At 41.5% G+C, this 19,574-nt stretch overlaps 3 protein-coding genes across 5 annotated transcripts in view; 2 read left to right on the top strand and 1 right to left on the bottom strand.

The window, feature by feature from the left end:
* The first annotated feature begins 2,238 nt into the window (after nt 1–2,238).
* xk (X-linked Kx blood group (McLeod syndrome)) lies at nt 2,239–12,184 on the top strand. Its single transcript, XM_014341211.2, has 3 exons — nt 2,239–3,008; nt 7,133–7,395; nt 10,127–12,184. The coding sequence occupies exons 1-3, from the start codon at nt 2,764–2,766 to the stop codon at nt 11,053–11,055; spliced, it is 1,437 nt and encodes a 478-aa protein (XP_014196697.1). The 5' UTR covers nt 2,239–2,763; the 3' UTR covers nt 11,056–12,184.
* The window catches only part of sytl5 (synaptotagmin-like 5), a 58,806-nt gene continuing 46,517 nt past the window's right edge, over nt 7,286–19,574 (top strand). For both annotated transcript variants that reach the window (XM_005945870.2, XM_005945869.2), the window contains exons 1-2: nt 7,286–7,395; nt 18,760–18,892. The gene's annotated coding sequence lies outside the window, so the exon portion shown is untranslated. The remainder of the gene's footprint in view (nt 7,396–18,759; nt 18,893–19,574) is intronic.
* Nucleotides 13,270–17,558, bottom strand: LOC102312398 (dynein light chain Tctex-type 3). 2 transcript variants are annotated; one of them, XM_005945868.3, is made up of 5 exons: nt 17,383–17,558; nt 15,877–15,918; nt 15,658–15,781; nt 15,463–15,540; nt 13,270–14,992 (listed from the first exon to the last, which is right to left on the bottom strand). In XM_005945868.3, the coding sequence occupies exons 1-5, from the start codon at nt 17,407–17,409 to the stop codon at nt 14,982–14,984; spliced, it is 282 nt and encodes a 93-aa protein (XP_005945930.1). In that variant the 5' UTR covers nt 17,410–17,558; the 3' UTR covers nt 13,270–14,981. The 2 variants fall into 2 exon arrangements, with proteins under 2 accessions (XP_005945930.1, XP_005945929.1); XM_005945867.3 differs by having other exon boundaries at nt 13,270–14,208; nt 17,383–17,556.

The raw sequence follows: 19,574 nt of genomic DNA, 5'->3' as shown, positions 1-19,574 counted from the left end.
ATTACACTTTTTCAAATGTATTTTTATGCTTTTCAGAGCTGGAACCATCGAGCTTGGATGTGCTGGTCCACAACCGCACAACAGCTGTCAGTGAGGTTCATATAGATAAATAAATGATGCTGTACATACTTGTTTTACAACATTTTAACAGTATTTTATAGGTATATGCAAGTATGTATAGGTTGCACTAATTATATTTCAGTTTTTGGGGGGTTCTTTTATCAACCTGGCTCCTGCTGCAGTCTTTAAGGTGAGAGAAAAAGTGGAGGTTGAAGATGGAGCTAGTTTAAGTCCAAAGGTGAAACAAATGGACTTAACCATCTTCTATGACCACATGGGGGGGTAACAGGTTTTTTTTTGTGGTTTTTTTTACAAAATTAAATTTAGTTTTTGTTCCTGTTGTTTCTCCTTTTGTATTTAAAATGGTTTACTCAGTTAATATATACATTCAGCTGATTTAATTTTATTAGCCATTATTTTTTGGTGCCGTTGTATTTAGCTGAACCTCTCAGTGCACATTTATTTCTTAAAATGGCTTATTTATGTGATTGTGTATATCTGACATTATTTTTGTTGTTTGTGGGGTAAAATAAAACCCACATTTTGGAAATCATTACACTTGTGCCTGTATGTTAATGGCTGCTTAGTCCCTGATATTGGTAGAGGCACTGAACAGTTGGCTTTTAGAGCGTAAGAGGAGAAGGACGCTTCGCTTTGTTGCAGCCTATAAACATTTGTAATTTAATGGAAGCTGCGTATTCTGAGCAGATAAAAACTACACTATTACATCTTTTATTTTATATTTTACCTTTATTTTAATCTGTAGCGACTTCCACAGTCGCTAGAGGCCGGGGATGAAGCCTGCCTATTTGCCTGACGCGCTGTCAACTTTACGCAATAATGCGAGAGGTGGAATTGTTTGCTTGTTTATTAAAGTGCTTTGAGAGTTTACAGAGTAATGTCATCGGATCCCGATTCAGACTCTTACAACGTCACAGGCTCTAATATAACGAAGCGAAACATGTTGTGCAGCGGTCAACAAAAACTACGGCTACCCAGCCCTCCTCTCTGTCAAAATCAAAACCAGTGAATGACAGACTGACAACGCCCATTTATGTCACCGCTAGCACCCACTGTGACTCCCATAACAACCAGAACAAATAAAAAACCCAGTGATCATCAAAATTCAATACATTCAATTATGGCTCCTACATAATCCATTATAGGAGTGTTGAAGACAATGTGAAGATATTAATACTTAACGTGGGTTAGAGGCTCTTAATGTCGTCTAGAACAGAGTCTCAATAAAATGTCTGAACCTTTCTCATCAGTATTAAACTCCAGCACTACAGGCTATTTAGAGGTGAGTATTTGGTCCAGCTGCGGCCCACACATGTAGTGGGCCACAGCTGTTACGTGGGTGAGCTCAGCTGCCTCAGTGCAAGCACATTTTCACCTTACATGGGCCAGATGTCAAGTCACACCTGTTCCTGCCAGGACTTTAACTGAGCTGTAAGTGCCAAAAACAACATAGGTCTCATCTTGGTCATATCCCACATACATGTACACTCTCTGGCCACTTTATTAGGTACACCTTGCTAATATTGGACCCTATTTTGACTTCAGATCCAACAAGATGTTGAAAACAGTCCTCGGAGATTATGGTCCATATTGACATGATAATATCGCACACTTTCTGCAGATTTGTCAGCTGCACATCCATATTGTGATTCTCACATTGCAACACATGCCAAAGGACTGTGGAGGCCATTTGAGTGCAGTGAACTGTCCCGTTCAAGAAACTAGTGTGAGATAATTTAAACTGTGCAACATGGTGCGCTACACTGCTGTAAGCAGCCATCAGAACATTGATTCACTGAAACTGTCATGGTCCGTGGAAGTGTCTGGGGATTTTCCAGCCTGAGTTAGTGTGTTTCCTGCGCGGAGGTGGTGTCCCACCTGTGTCGTTTCCACGACTAATCAGCAGGTTCTTTAGGTCAGCGCTGTCTGAATGAAACCCTTTCAAAATATTTGGACCAGCTTGCTGGTGACAGGAGACACCGAGAATGTGTACAGTGTCAGGTTTATTTAAAGCTGACTTATGTGTTCCTTATTTTTCTCATATACAGTTACAGTAGTGTGTGTGCTCGTACAGTTTCAAATGTTTTTAGCCTCTCTGTCACAACTTCACTGCAGCAGAGGAACATTTGTTATGATTTGGGGGCGTCAAAGCAGCTTTGCGACTGTGTTACGTAGAGACAGTTTCCTGTGTCACGTTTGAATTGTAAGCTTTTCCTTCCTTACAGACTAGTCATAGCTCATGGTTGTTGTTTATTTGTTTGTTTTTTGTTTAATTTTACGTGACATTAGTATTTGGGCTTTCTGGCTCCATGATGGATAGATTAGTAGGCCTGTGAAATTGTCCAAAAAATGAGTAAGCTGGTTAGTGAATTGCAATTGAAACTCTTAGCCTCATGGCCCTGCAGATGTTTGCACCACCATTATAACATCAGTTTTCGGGGCGTTATCGTCTCGTTGACTGGCGCTTCAGTGCGCACTGGAGAGCGCAGCGCTTCTTGCGCCCCCAGCAGTCTCTCCCCGGGACAACACTTGGCTGTGAACCTGTCCCGCCTGCCTCACATATCGCAGACAAGCTGCTGCTCCTGCGGCGGCGTTCCTCCAACTCTCGGTGGTTTCGTTATGGACGTGCAGACTCTGAGCGAAGCAGCGCGCCGCATTCCCCAAATGGCGGAGTGAGTGAGGATGCGATTCCCCAGTTCCATCTTTGTGTCGGTGTCTCTGTTCACGGCCGAGACCACGGCAGCGCTGTACCTCAGCTCCACGTACCGCTCCGCCGGAGACCAGATCTGGCAGGGGCTCACGCTCCTCTTCACGCTCGTACCGTCCGTGCTCGTGCAGCTCACCCTCACCTTCATCCACCGGGACCTGAGCAGAGACAGACCGCTCATTCTGCTGTTGCACATCTTGCAGCTCGGTCCCATCGTCAGGTCAGTGCTGACATGTTTACCTCCGTTTGTCAAACAGGAGCTTGGATCCCATTGTATCCACAGTGTCCACTGTGTTCTGCCGAGGGCATGTCTCTTACCTCCCACAGGTGTCGTGCCCACGGATGTTTTTTTTTCCTCTTAAAAACATGCCAGGCCTGCCAGCGCATAAGCTGCTTACAGATGGTGCGATGAATGCACTGCGCACATGCTGTTGTTTTCATTTTCTCTCGCCTTTTGTCTGGTTGGCTCCATACATACTGGCGCATGATGTGCTGTATGTCCGTGTTGTTCAGCTCGGAAGCAAAAGGCTGATCAATGTTGCCACTGTTGATCGATATATGTTACATATATACACAGCTGGCAGGCTGCTGAGCCAAAGCACTTACAGTACAATAAGGTCTTCTACCAGTTTGATCACCTTCAGCCATGATCGTTCAGGCAAAGCTGATTTATTCATGACTGTTCTGACTGAAAGGACATTAAATCATCGTTATGAAGCCTAACTGGAGTCGCTCCACACTCACGGAGAAACCTTTAAATCATAATAGGCCCGGTCTTCCTCTTTGTATAAGCCTGAGCCCAATCCTGTACATAGAAAGCATCCCTGCTGTACACACAGAGATGAAACTGCTATCAAACATACAAACAGCAGGAAATCTGACTCTGGTAAACTCATTAAAACCCACTCATGGTTTGCAGTTGGTTGATTAATTCATTTCCAGATGGACAGAAGAGTGATTTACAGACTATGTGTGTGATTCAGTGATGAAATGTGAAGACTTGCTCTTGTCTTAGTTCAAAGTTGGTTATGTTATGGGTTGGTACATTTCTCCTCTTTTTCCTATGTTCGATAAACCAGAAATTTTGGATTAGTCATTTGGGAACTGATCAGCAGTTTCATCACAAACGCAAATCATTTTAGTAGTTGCCCAAAGGGAAGTAAACAATAGAACCCAGCGACTGATCTGCAGTGGTAAAGACTAAGCATTAAAGGTGTTTCCATTATTAAAATCGAAATAGACTTTTGTTTTTGTAACTTAAACCTAGAAAGGCTTCAGAGGGAAATCCTATCTTTCATTTGACCTAAAGGTCAGACTCATGCCATGAATGATGATGACGACTATGGAAGTGCAACTCCACATGCTCATACTACCACATCTGTTTTTATCACTCACTCTTTAAGTCCTTTCTGAGCTAAAATGCACAACTGGTTTCTCAACTGTGAAAATGTATCATGTTGGACAAAACAAGCTGATTTAACAAGTAATTATTTTTTAAGATCGGTTATTTGGGCAGTTGATTAAACTCATGGGTGTTTTTCTAATCTTCCTCATTCAATTCAAGCTTTTGCTATTTTCCAAAATTAATAGACCATATTAATAACAACTGTGACAGGCAATCCTGACAATCTAAACAACCAGTATTTGCAGCCACACATACGGTAATTATGCCTCCTCATGATTCAGCTCGTGAATAGAGTCGTACTGAGCAGCACAGCCTCCCTACCCTCCCGACTGCATTCAAATGATTACTGTTCAGACCTCTACATCCTTCCTCGGTGAAGACCAGATCTAAGAATAGCACATGTCACTGCTGGCTCCTTATCTCTGACAGCAGACCGGGGAATGTCTCTCTCTTTCTCTGCTGCAGACAGCACAGCAGCACTTCCTCCTCTTGACTTCCCAAAACAACACCTCTGATATTTTGATGTGTGTCACCATCAGAGAAAGTATTCAAATCTCTCACAAGTCTGCGTTGGGTGTAATCATTTCTTCTGTTGTCGCCCTAAAGAGAAGTGCTTTAATCTATTTAACACTAAAGTGTTGCTGAAGAGTAGTTTGTCAAAATAACAGAAGTCTACTTCCGCCTTATCTGCAACTCGAAATAATTTAAAGCTCATGTACAACTTAAACGAGTGCAAAAGCTTCAAAAAATTGCATAGATGTGGGATTTTTAAATGGGCGTATGCAAAATTATTAAACAAATTATCCTTAAGATGTATTTAAACCTCCAATAACATTTTTTTAAATACTCGTGACTCTGCAGTAATGTTACAGGTCAAAAATCTAAATGTTGCTAGATGAATGGGAACAGAGGCCTCATAGGCTAAAGGGACAAATACGCAGAGCTGATCTGGGAGTGAAATGACCTTTTAACTCTTGAAAGCTTATTTGGAGAAATCTTGTTTTTTTCTTTTGTGAAGTGAGCAGTTTCTGTGGTATTTCAGGCCTGCTTGTAGAGCAAAATGACTGGATGTGCATCAGAAGTCTTTATAAAGTGACGTGTCCCAACCTGTCATCGGGGATATAAAAATAGTGGTTATAACTGCTATATTTCGTAGCAAGAAACGTGAAATAACCAAGTGAACTGGGTCTCTTGTAATATGAATCCAAAGCAGATGTTTTCCTCGCGAGCTGGTGGAGACCAAAGACTGTGGTAAAAGAGAGCAAATGCTGATTTCAAATACACACGAGTGACTGAAGCATATGACTATCATTCTGCCAGCAGTTCATCATATGACCTGGAGTGTTGTAAACAGCTGTTTACATGATCCTGTTACATAAGTTCATGAGTTTTGTCAGCTAAAGGATCCTGTTCTACGACGTTTTTAAGCTGTTCTACAGGATTCAGATCTGGTAGCTTGACAGACATTTTACTAAACTCATCATGATGTTCATAATGAATCCAGGTTGCTTTTGCTCTGTGACAGGCGGGGAGCAGCCATAAAAACATGCTGAACTCTAAAGGGCTGCACATGTCCAGTAATAACACTAAAATAGGCTGTGGCATTGAAACAATTGCTAATTTATAGCAATTGTTTCAATGCCCAAAGTCTTGGCCCAAAGTGTGCCAAGATGACAAGACAACACCACCCCTCCCCCAACAGAAAAGCCACAGCTTTTTTGTATTCAGCTGACATCTTCAGCTTCAGTCTCAGGATCGGACTCATTTTTCACTGCAAGATGCTGTTCTGCTCAGCAGTTAAGAGTGGTTATCTAAGTCACCGTAACCTTTTTCTTATCTCCATCCAGCCCGACCGTTTTGGCATCACCGTCTGCAGCACTGCTGCTGACACGATGGGTTTTTTTTGGTTGTTTTTTACTCAGACGTCTCTGAGTAAACTCTAGAGACATCTGCGGTGAAAATCCCAGGAGAGTTGCAGTTTTAAAAATAGTGAAATCGAGCCATCTGGCGCTGTGATCACATTTTTTTTTCACAATTCTGTTGTTTAATGAAAACATCTGCAGGATTTTGCATCACCAATAGTCGAATAGTTACATGGGATTGCAGGTGTTCAGGTATTCCCAACAACATGCTTTGCTCTGCAGAGACAGAGCGCGAGACTGATATTCACCCTTGAATGACGTCGTTTATTTTTACTAACTCAGTGACGCGTTCACTAAGCACGTCTGTTCAGTGTAAGTCATGCTGATAAACGGTGTGTCCCTGAGCACTCCTGTGGCTAAATCCTTGCGACTTGCTGTTTACCGGCTGTGCATCAGCGCTGCTTGACAAGGACAACGCTGCCTCAACCTTTGGCGCTTTGCCCGCTCTATGCACCTCAGTGTTTTTAGAGTCACACTTGCCAATACATGACTCTGTCCTGTCATTGAGGCCTCATTTGACACAGATAATGGATAGCCAAATGAGGATCATATGAAAATTACCCCTGGCTCTTTGGGCTTCTGTAGCTGCTCATAATTTTGAGCAACAAGCATTGAATTAATACGCAGAATAAGCTATATGTATTCTTCAGCTATACTTATTATAAACAGTAATAAACTTTATGTTACATCAAATTTAAGCTCTGAATAATAGCATTTTTCCTGTAAAGTACAACCTCACATAAACTCACAAGACTACATAATCAGCAAGCAGAGAAATGGACTAAATCGGCCTTAGAAGGAAAATGAGTCCTTTCCTTAAAGAGCTGTTATGGCCATTAAAAAATAAGCACAGTTCATTTGCCTTATGCTGGTCAGTGTTTCTAAATTAAATAAAGAGATCTACCTTTACAACACTGTGCTGAATTATTAGATTAGTGGGTTGTTAATGAGACAGTACAATATATCCAACTTTCATCAGGTGGATGAAATCCACGCTCATCTCCTCTCCTGTTTCAGGTGTCTGGAGGCCTTCTGCATCTACGGCAGCGTGGGCCGCGTGGAGGAGCCTTATGTCAGCATCACGAGAAAGAAGCAGATGCCCCGGAGGGGTCAGGCAGAGGAGGTGGAGCGGCAGGTTGGGCAGGCAGAGGGGAAACTGTTTACGCACCGAGCGGCCTTTGCCCGCACCTCTGTCATTCAGGCCTTCCTGGGATCAGCCCCCCAGCTCACGCTGCAGCTCTACATCTGCGTCCTGCAACAAGGGGTGTCCATCGGAAGAGGTGAGGGGAGCACGTATGACGTAAGCGTGTGTTTGTGTGGGACCGGACAGTTTTATGGATCGTCCACCCATCCGGCTCTGCTAAGAGTCCGTCACAGGTCCTCTACAATGTGGGCTGATCAGCTAAGTGCGATATTGGAAATGAGAGAATGGATGTTTTCATGAGTCAAAGTGGTGTTATGTAACCGCCTCTCTGATACTAAAGATGGAAAATGGTGATTCTGTTTGCCAACAGGGAGCCAGGCTGTGTGTGTTTCTGTGTATGTGGAGTGGGGGGGTGAGCAGGTCTATTCCTGAGTATTCCTGGGAGAAATCGAGTAAAGGGTTCAAACAGTCAAACTAGGACATCTGGTCTTTGAATTGGGTCAAAATAAAAGATTTTTATAAATATCTCAGTCTTATTTTGTGTCATAGCCCGAACATGAAAATCTTAAATTACATATTTTAAATCTGTCCTAAAATAATGGTCCCATATTGCTATAGTCATTTATACTCATACCGCCAATTTAAGATCCCATCTTTATTTTCTTGCGAGTGTAAATTGTTCACTTACATGGAAAGCACAAACAGCTTTTTGTTTTGTTTTTTAAAATCTTTCTGAAATCGATCTGTGAACACATGAAGAAACAACCGTCTAACTTCACTCATAATTTGTATATAAACCAACTAAAGTAACTGAAGTGTTGTTACGACCCCCTCTGCTAGGCGACAGGAGGGGAGAAACATACACAAGCCCTCTCACGAAATCTGAGTAAATAAGGGGTTTTAGAACAGAAAAGAACAGGCAAGAGTAAAAGCTTAGGGTTAACTAAGGCAAGCCAGCATCACAAAACTCTAATGAAACTAAGTTCAGCTGTATACCAGGTTTAAACAAAGGGCAACACAGCAAACAGGTTTAACAAAAAAGCTTCACATGCAAAGCAGACAAGGAGGCCACTGCATGCTCACCTCAGAGCAGCAGTTCACCATAGTGTGAAGGATCTTCAGCCTTTTATACTCCCCGGTGCAGACAATCAGCCAGTCAATTGGTCATGGAGTGGTCATGGGATCTCCAGGCAGCCAATCGTCCGCGAGGTCTGGCACACTGTGATCTGCATAAGCACAAAAGGGTACTCTCACTCTCTCCAAGGCCCAGAGCCGTAACAAGTGTTAAATGGGATGTTAATGGCTCAGCATGTGTAAAATATTTTATGAAAGAAAACTAGTTTGTATAAAATTATGTTGCATGTAATTAAACTGTGATATGTCGTTCTTCTTTTAACCTTTTTGGGTTTATAAATAGAGAAATAACCTAAAACTTTAGGCCTGTATGTATTTAGAGGCCTATCTCTGCTTTGTGCCTTGTTACTGTGTACCTAGGGGAGAAAGCTTTAACTTAGGCTCTGACTCACCTTCAGTCTGCTTTTGATTTGTTTCAATTAGCAATCTCTAATCACAGATTAGTTTCACGTGCAGAAAATGCCAAGTTAATGGTATCATCCACTTCTCTCTGTGATTCAGTCTATCCTGTAATAAATTAAAAATGTCAGCCTTATTACTGTTCTCGAATATTACAGAAAACATAGTAATTTTGACAGCAGAAATTTAAACTCATACCAAGCTTCTTTTATATGCACAGGACGTCTGTTTTCTTCCAGCTGTGCAATGACTCTGCAGTGGCCTGTCATATCTGTCCTTGAGTGAGACGTTCTGTCAGTGCTCCAACGTCACTGCAGTGATAACACTGTGTGACAGCTTTCATAGTCATCAGTGGATATTTTCTTGTTTTCATTCTCTGTAAACCCTGGAGACAGTTGTTAGAAAATCCCAGTAGATTAGCAGTTTCTGAAAAACGAACGCAAGCATCCTTCTTCTCCATTCTGATGCTTAGTTTAACTTCAGCAGGTTGCTTTGATCGTGTACGAATGCCTAAATTGAGTTGCTGCATGCGACAGCTGAACTATGGACACGCGCACACATACATTTAGACTTACACTGATAGGCACTCACTCATCCCCCCTCCCTTTCCAACGCCTTCGATGCGTGTTTCCTGCGAGGGAACACGGCGGGTCTGTGTGCCGCGCTGGAATGGTAGCGCTGTGCAGGGCGGCTGCTGTGTTCGCTTCGGATTACTCCTCACCCCCCACCCACCCCTGTGGCTTGTCATGTCTTCACAATGTTGTGCTGTGGACATTTATGTGCTTTTTTGTGCAGAGGAGTTTTTTTGTTTCCTGTTCTCATGCTGTCCTACCATGGAAGCATAGCATGAGTTGGGGTCTCTTTTTTTCCTCTTGTACTTTCCCCATTGTAGTGTACATTTCAATGTTTTTTCTCTGATTCTACCAATCTCCGACCTGTATCCCCATGTAATGTTTGTGCTATATGTGTAAGGTCGGGGGGGGTGTCCCATTTCACTGCAGGGCAACCTGCATGTGACGAATAAAGCTTTGATTGATTGATTGATTGAGATATTTATCTTAATTACCAGTTAAGCAGATGTACCTTACAAAGTAGATGGTGAGTTTAAAGCTCTATTATCATATTTTTTCTCTCAGAAATCTGGTAACGCAGTACTTCATGTACACACTCACCTTGGTAGAAGAGTTTTTCAGGAACGAAGCAGTGTTTACATGGAATGAGCTGCAAAGTATCCTAAACTGGAGACGTGCTTTCACTGATTTATAGGCAGATTTGTTTGTTTTATTTTTTCCAACTTTTTTAAAAAAATGACTCTGTCTCTATCTGCATATCAGGCACACTGATGGTGATCTCCCTCCTGTCCATTGTGTATGGAGCCCTGCGCTGCAACATATTGGCCATCAAGATCAAATATGATGACTATGAAGTGGACGTCCGGCCTATGGCTTATGTTTGCATATTCCTGTGGCGAAGCTTTGAGATCGCCACTCGCGTTGTGGTTTTGGTCCTGTTCAGTTCGGTGCTCCAGCTTTGGATCCTGCCCGTGGTTCTGCTGAACTTCCTCGTTTTCTTCCTCTACCCCTGGATCCTGTTCTGGCAGAGCCACTCCCCTTTCCCTGAGAATATAGAAAAAACTCTGACCAGAGTGGGAACCACCATCGTGCTTTGCATGCTCACGTTCCTCTATGCCGGCATCAACATGTTCTGCTGGTCTGCCGTGCAGGTGAAACTCAGTGACCCAGACCTCATCAACAAGTCCCAGAACTGGTATCGCATGGCCGTGTACTACATGTTGCGTTTTGTGGAAAATGCCTCGCTGCTCTTGCTCTGGTACATCTATAAAACAGACATCTACAAGTTCATCTGTGCCCCGCTGCTGGTGCTGCAGCTGCTGGTAGCCTACGCCATCGCCATCTTTTTCATGCTGGTCTTCTACCAATTCTGCCACCCATGTCGGAGGCTCTTCTCCTCCAGCATGACCCAGGGCCTTTGGGATTGCTCCTCACTTCTCTGCCTGATGTGCAGCTCTGGCTCTCCACAGAACCGGCCCATGATGAAGGAGGCCCCGACCCCATCTGCGCCAAAAGAGCCAGCCACACAGCGGCCCCACGACACAGCCAGCGACAGCACAGACGACATGCCTAACGACACGACGTATGACATGCTCAATGACACCACCTTCGACACGCCGAACGAAATGGACAGCAACATAGGAGGTGGAATAAATGGCGACATTAGACACGGTGTACCCTGCACCGTTTAACGCATCAGAATTATTCTTACGTGCCATTAAGAGGACATTATCTAACCTTCTTTAATCTTTTTAAGTGCCACATGGATCCCTCGTACATCCATTGCAATTCTACATGAAGCAAATGTGTCCTTAACGTGAGAGCTATCCTTGCTGTAAACGCGCAGCCTGTCTTATCAGACTACATGCCAACAATTCATCCTGCAGCCTTTAAAACCAAGAAAAAACCCACAGGCACCATCACCTCACTCTCTTCTTTAGGTTCGGAGACCGTGTCCACGTATATGCTGCATTTACTGATCACAAGGAGCCAATGCATTTGAAGTGATTGTATTTAGTGTCTCTTTGGCATGGAGGCGTGCATGTGTGGAGCCTCAGACGAAGGTGTAACTGGTTACTCTGCAGAGGAGGGGGAGAGCCGGCCCCGTGCTAGTTTTTTTTGGCCACAATTATGCTTTTGTACTCCTTAATAAGAGCTTTAAGATTAATACGCGCTGCTTTCGTGATGTGCTCGTGTTTGATGATGAGATGTTAATCGCCACACGTTGTAAAAGAGCCTGTTCCATCGCCAGACATACTGTTACTGTAAAGCACGGACATTCCCAATGGCTTTTGCACGTTTACACAAAAAAAGAAAGGACTTTGGTGGTTTGGTTCATTTTTTGAGCAGCAGCAGCTGTAGTGATGTGCTTTGTTTGGATGTATTTGCATTTTCCTTTTCTTATTTTTGCCTATTATGTCTGTCAACTGTGTTTCTGTCTGTCTGTCTCTTTAGTTGGAAAATTTACACTGAGTGCACGCGAAACATTTACTGTATCTAACTGAAAAAGAGTCTGTGTTTTGAACTGTTAAAAGTATTTATTCTTATTTCAACCTTTAATGTACTAAGAAAGCAAGAGAAAGAGAGAGAATGTGATTGTGGTTGTTTTTGCACTAACTACTTTTTGCAACGTGTCTGCAGAGAGATGATGACCTCGGGAATCACATGAATGCTTCTTATGTTTGTACAAATAAGAAAAGCACTGTTTAAGCCAAAAAAAATTAATATACACATCAAACATATAGAGACACAAAAGGAGGCACTGAAAATATGAAGTCGTACTTTAAAAAAAAAGAAATTAAATTTATATTTATATGTGAATATTGTCTTGCATTATTTTGATCTGTCACGCAATGTGAATCTGTGCTGACCTCTAGTGGTTGATCAGTGAAACTGCCTGTTTTAGCAAATCCTCGTTTGCAGATGACTAGTGAATTTTGCTCTATCCTGACTTACTGAAGTGACCTGGGAGGGATCTGTGTGGCTAGTGGGATGCTCTAAATGCAAATTAAAGGCGCCCACTGTTTACTTAATTATCTACTTTAGCAAAGGTGCATTGGCACACCCTTTATAAAAGACTTTGCAGTGGGGTGGAGGTGGACACAGAGAAAATCAGGATATTTAATCAGAAATAAAAATAAATTTGACGTAAATGTTGAGAATAACTTGTGTTTCAGTTAAAAAGTGTGTGGCAGCATTGTGCACCAGCTGAAGATGAGACAGGGAGGACTGGCTAACACCAACATACAAAGAATTACAGTAATCCCATGGTAAAGATGTGGATTATGGTTTTAGAATTAGATTTCAACAATGTTTTGTTTTTTTTAAATCTTCACCAACTGTCTCACCTGAAAGAAGCTGGATTTCACCACTGCACTGATCTGACCATCCGGTCTAAAGTCGCTGTCCATCCTAAAACAAAAGTTTGTGACAGTAGGCTATCCATACTGTGCAATAGGGTAAGTCCCACCGGTGACATCAGAAACAAAAACAATCACCTCTTAAAATTTTAGACTTAGGCTTAAGATTTAGAGCCATCCAAACTTTTAGTTTCTCAAGACACTCAATTCAAATTTGAATGAAGCAGTCATCCTTCCCAATAGCAGAGGCCCAAGTATTGAGCCCTGTGGAACCCCACATGACTAATATGAAAAGTTCTCTGAGCCAGGTACGCTCTGAATCACTCCAGAGCAGTGCCAGAAATGCATACACAATGCTCCAAGTGGCATACAAAAATATGCTACTCTGAGTTGAAGGCAAGTTTAAGCAAATGTGGTGCTATGAAGAGACCAGAAACTAGAGTGAAAAACCAAGTACGCTTTACTCCAACACTGGTTAAATCCATCCTCTCATCCAAAGGTGCTGGCCTTCAGCTTCTTTACCAGTGCGCACAAAAACACACTGTGGAACATCTTTAAAGACTTTATTGGACAAAATTCAACAAAGACAGTCTTGAACTCAACAGTAATACAGAAGATCTTTAAAAAAAAAAAAAAAGAAAAAGAAAAAAAATCCTGGTTACAGGGACTGACCATTAAATGCATCACAGGAAAAACACTGTTGTTTTGTCTAAACATTTCAATAACTTATTAAAATATTAATATAGACTAGTAGGAATACAGTATACTGTAGTGATTACTTAAACAGAGCTTCTCTAACATACAAAGCTTCTTATAGTCGTAGTTCAGTTTCTATTAAGGGAACATAGTGAAGGAGACAAAGTTGCAAACATGCTAACATTTTCTAATTAGCAGCACAAAGCACAGTTGAGACTGAAGGAATGTCATCAATTAAAATTAAAAATTAAAATAGTTTTTCCTGAGGGATGAATATCAGTGCTAAATTTAATAAGAAACCATCCAATGAATGTTCAGATATTTCAGTCAAAAACACAAATGTAAACTTCCTGCTGCACACAAAGAGCAGTCATCTGTTTTTACACAATGGGAAAAAAAAAATACAGTCAACATGTGGTACTTCTGGGCCAAAGAAAACACCTGAGCATGTTTGAAAAGTACTTTCCAAACAGGTCTGTTTGCAGATCATGACTCCAGTCCAGACCAAACAACATTTTGTCACTGTCAGACCTGCACGTATTCACAGGCTGCCAACTCACAAACCAAAATTGTTGTTCCTGCCTGCAGGGAGAAATAGATACTTGTAGGTCAGCGTCTATCAGAGGGTATATAATCAGAGGATCTTCAGTGTCATTCAAGCAAAGTTTGAGACATGACAGTGTTCGAAGATGGAGAGGTGGGCGCAGGGCTGTCACAGCGCCACAGCTACAGCAAACACACTGACCACACAGTACATGGTGCGGTTCTCCCACCTGACAGTACAGCTCCCTGAAAACCCACAGACAAGCAGAGGAAATTACTCCAAATCATACATGAAATACATGTTTTTATGATTCCATTTATAAACCAGTTTTGTGGGCAAGTTATTCAATAGATCAAAAAAACTGACCAACAACCATGGCACCATGCATCAACATAAGGGAGGCAAATCTGGTCTGAGTGTTGGGGGGTGTTACAACCCACCTCTCATAAATTAATTAACCCGGTTTAATCCAAAATGTAACATCAGTGTCATATGTAAAATGCAAACACGGATATTAACTATTATTATTGTTATTTCCACAATTATAGCTCCAAGTTGGCAGTACAGTGGTGTGGTGGTTAGCACTGTTGCCTTATAGCAAGGAGGTCCTGGGTTTGAATTCACCCCCTCTCTGGGCGCTCTCTGAGCCTGTGTGGGTTCTCCAGCTTCTGTGTATGTTAGGTTAAATGGAGATTCTGCATTATAGCAAGAAAATGTGATTTATTCTAACATTTGAAAACAAAAAACAGAAAGGAGGTTTCTGGCACAACTTCTCCAACTTCTAAGCTACATAGAGAAAAGAATAAAAGATCAGTCTCTCCAGTCTATTTAAGCCTAGTCCTTGACTAAAAACTTCTTTCAATGGCAATCATAATAAAAGTTTTCTAAGATTAGGCTTAATCCATGTGTGGGAAACTGAGCCTTTAACTTATCCTCTTCTCCATGAACCTTGGTCGTGGGTGAAGCAGTCCCAGAAACTTCTTTAGGAGCGCTCCCTGTCGACAGGGACGTTTCAGTTTTAATGAAAGTCTGAAAAAATTAGAAGTCCAGTAACTGGTGACGAAGTCCAGAGTGTAGATCAAACAGTTAAGTTGTTCCATGTGCTGAAAATATTTTTGGAGTTTTAATTTCCTCCATGGGATTAATAATTACAAGAACGCGTTTAGGTTTCATTATGATTTCATCTGCTTGCAGGCAGGTCTATGCTGGTCCGGCCATCTACTTATATTTTTATTATAAGATCATTCCTCTATTTTATGCTGTGGGTGATTGAGTACCTCTGTATTTTGACTGTTGTGGTTATTTTTTGTTTGTTTTAAATCAGTAAAAAAAAAAAAAAAAAAATCACTAGATAAAACTGATTATTTTCTCCTCTTGGATGTGGAGGAGAAAAAGTGGCACATCACTCTAATGTGTTATCATTTGTGCCACTTCCAATTAAAAATATTGGATTTAAATGATTTTGAAATAATCTTTGTTTGTTTTTTTGAGTGTCTCACCATCAGTGGCTGTGTCCCAGTAGCAGGAGTTGGCTGTGTGGAGCCCAGCGCCGCTCTTCTGCATGATCGTACAGTTCACTGGGACAGATCAGAGAGCGGCTTTACAACAAACACACGCTTACCTTCACACACAAACGCTACAAATAAGCTTGATGTCCTGGAAGCTCACGTTATCGAACACAGGGACTTGCTCACCTATGTATTTGAACGCCCGCCCTTGTTTCACCAGGTGAGTGAGTGAATGCTCCACTATACTGGCCGTCCACTGGTTGACTTTACTCTGGTTATAATCTGTTCCACCGATGACGCCTTCAACGCACTGAGATGAAATCAGTAAACAGGAAGTCAACCATCCATCTGATTGCATTTAAAATACTGTTTATTATGAATGTTTCCAAAGATTAGAGAACATACCTCTTTTACCGAGACACTGATCTCATCGGGATTAAAGCTGACCTGCAGGATCAGTTTTAAAAGAAGCACAAGGAGGATCCGGGTTATTCCATTAATGTTCAATCACTGCCTCCACCTGAATCCCTCAACATCAACAGATTTTGTGTGCGGTCATTTTCGTATATTTAATCAAGTGACGCGAAATCTGATGTTCATGCTACAAAAATAGTCCTCATTACAGGTCCTTGAAGTACACAGGGCAGGCTGAAATTTGACCCTTTTTAATTCATCATATTTTTCCCAGTACACGAGATTAAAAATGACAAGTGAGAATTTCAAACCAAAATCTGTTTTACAGGCAACTTTGACACCAATGTCATAGGATATGTCATAGTTTCAACTGCAAAACTGCACAAATGAACTCCTATGACACAGAGGAACAGAGACGTGCATTTGTATCCTGGATGTTTTATTTGTTTTCTGACAATTCACTGGCGAAAACTTCAAAAAGTACATTTTGATTAAACCTGGTGATGTCATAGGCAGCTGGTTTAAAACGAAAAAGTTAAAAACCTCATTTTAATCTGAGTAAAAATAATCTGAACTGGAAAGCATCCTAAATAAATCACATAAAAATTCAAGTCCATGTTTCATTTGTTTTGTTTTGTTTTTAAATGCACGCTTCGGTAATTTTATATGCGTGTGTATTTTCTCTAAAATAACGTGCCCATAAACGCACCACTGAACTCTCATTAAGGTCGACATTCTGCTTTGAAATTAAAGTTGCATTAATTACATTTTTGAATCAAATCACAGTTAAACTAAGTATTACTAAATGAGTCAGCTTGCCCTCACCTCTGCAAGTAACTAATAACCATTTTATTTTATTTTTAATGAGAGCAGGAAGTTCTTGTCCTACGGCGCTTCCTGTTTGTATAGCAGAGGATTTATTGCTTTGTATAATGGAGATTTGAGACCAAACCACAGAAGTGTCCAACTCCAGGCCTCAAAGACCAGTGTCCTGCAGGTTTTAGATATCAATGATTTATTCATTACCAGCCACTAAAGAATTTCGAGACATGTTGAGGAGGAAATTTAGTCATTTAAATCAGCTGTGTTGGATCAAGGACAAATCTAACACCTGCAGGACACCGGCCCTTGAGGCCTGGAGTTGGACACCCCTGAAGGCTTTTCTCATTTCTCCAATTTGTGCCTCCTCGTCTCCTATCCCTGTGACCTGGAAAGCAATGTCAGTGCACCACAATGAAGGATGTTTGCATCAGGAGGATAGAGAAAGCTGTATTATTTGTTATTAATATTAATATCAGATGATTAACTGCATGATCACATTTTCCTTCATTGTATTTGAGGCTGGGTTAAATTAAAATAAATGTTATCGCCTTAAATAAATCTGATAACAGGACCACACCTAGCTAACAGGCTAAGCTACCAGCTAGCTAATTTAGCTGTAAGTTTACTGCTGGCTGCGGACCTTTGGATGAACTTCGCTCATAAAGAAAGCCGTACCTCCTCTCCAGAGTTATACTCCTCCATCGCTGCCGTCACAGATAACACTGCTGTCTGCCCTGTTTGTGGTCTCCGGTGTGTCGGCTGTTATTGTTCCTGTTCACTTCCTCTTGTTCGCAGATGACGAGCGAAGAGAAGAGCTGGACCCGCAGCCTGAAGCGGGACTCTGTTTTCTCTGTATCGCCTCTCAGTGGCTCAGTTCAGACATTACAAAAGCGTTTTAGCACAGAAGCGCCACACAGAAAGAAATATACTGAGAAACACAAGAGGAGAAAACATTTGTGAAACCTTTAGGATGACTAAGATTCATCAAATATGTTAGAAAAATGACTATACTTATTATATTACTATTCTTTTTTGGGGGGATAAACATGGTCAGCAACAACACTCAGGTAAGCTGTGGTGTTTAAATGATGCTCCGGTCCAAAGGGCTGAAAATATCCCACACACCATAACACATTTAACTCTCTACTCACGTCCTCTGATGCAAACAAGCTGCCAAATGTTGCCCATAAAGGAAGTGAAATGGATTTAAACAGCATTTATAAAGGATGACTGGCAGGAAGCCCTGGTCAAACCTATCTCTACATTTAATAGACTGAGAGAGACTCAGTATAAGATTTGTTATGGACTACATATCACTCCTGTTGTTTTGCACAAGACAAATCTCTCTCTCTCTCATCTGTGCATTAAGTGCCATTCTGATAGGGAGGAAGCATCAATTGATTTCCAAGTTCTGGACAATGATTTCCAAAGAACATAATGAGATATTTAAAATAAAGATAAAATGTTAAAATCCTGGCGTTTTCCTCTTAAGCCTCCCCTCCCCAACCACAGCGCATTAAAGCCTTCTGGAGAAGTTCCTTGTAATTGCCAGAAAGTGTATTTTACACAGTTGTATCAAAGCTTCTGAGCCAAGTGTTACCCTTTGTTACCAGGAATGAAAAGACTACACACAACTTTGTTTTGTGTGTGTGTGTTAAACTGTTTGGTGTTCATTGATAAAACTTAAGAACAAGTATTGGGGGAGAAACAAAGAAGATTGCACAAAAGCCAAATGATGTAATTGATTAGAATAATTATTAGACTGATCTTTTTTTTTTTTTTACAGATAGGATTTTGCTGTAGCCTACTTGTAAAACAATCATACTGCGTTATTTTCATTTGCTTAATGGTATGATGGCTAAGCATCCATCCATTATCTTCCTCTTATCTGACCTTGGGTCACTTTTTGCAGCAGGGTAAACAGGATGTTGTTGACGCCCTTCTTCAGCAACACTTTCCAGTTCCTCCTGCAGGATTCCGAGGGGTTCCAGTGCCAGATGAGATAAATGACCTTCCCAGTCGGTTCTAGATCTAACCCAGAGTTTCTTCCAGGTTGGGCAAATATCTGAAAAACCTCCAGAGGGAACCACCTCAAGCAGCTCCTTCTGAGCCAAATGAGCAGCGACTCTACTCGGCGCCATCTCTAAGGCTGAGCCTAGCAATGAAGGCTGGGCTGTGGGTAAAGGTGGGTGTCTGACCCTCAGCTTCACAGACTGGCAAAAAGCATTTGTTAATTTTTTCAGATTTGTTGCAACATTTTTAATTTGATTAAATTATTATTCAGTCATATCTCTAACCCTTCAAATGATCCCAGTAGGTGTTCTGTTTTTTTAACGAGTTACTATATTAAAGAGTTCACTTCCATTTTGCGGCTGATTGCTCAGTGTGTTGAACAAAAACAGACAAATACAGCTGCTTGGTGTGTGGATGGATGAGTCAGATTGTGTTTGACATTTTAAATGTAACCAGAAATCCTTTTTATTTCAGACTCCTGCACTGTTTACCAAAAGGTGTGCGGCACACAGACATAAACAAGTTGTGTGCCTTGTTAATATTCATTTGTGTGTTTTATCCAAAGATAATCAACCCTCCCAGTCCTTCGTGAGACTAGTAAATAAACAGTCACTCTACAGCAGGCATCTCCTGCGGCCATTACCACAGAAATACAGACTCCCAGAGGATGCCAGCAGGGAAATCCATAATACATAATGTAGCAGTGACAAGGGGGAGTTTCCCTCAGCCTAGATCTGCACTGCAGTGTGCGCTTTATGAACCGACTTGCCCTTTAAAGTTTAATTTATACGGACAATAAGAAGAAAAAGAATGAATGTCGCATTGTCAGAAAAGAGCCATTTCTCTGTCTCTCT

Source organism: Haplochromis burtoni, unplaced genomic scaffold (assembly GCF_018398535.1).
Source record: "Haplochromis burtoni strain Fernald_Lab_line unplaced genomic scaffold, NCSU_Asbu1 Contig_462, whole genome shotgun sequence".
NCBI classification, from domain to species: domain Eukaryota; kingdom Metazoa; phylum Chordata; class Actinopteri; order Cichliformes; family Cichlidae; genus Haplochromis; species Haplochromis burtoni.
This window is presented reverse-complemented; position numbering and strand designations above follow the sequence as displayed.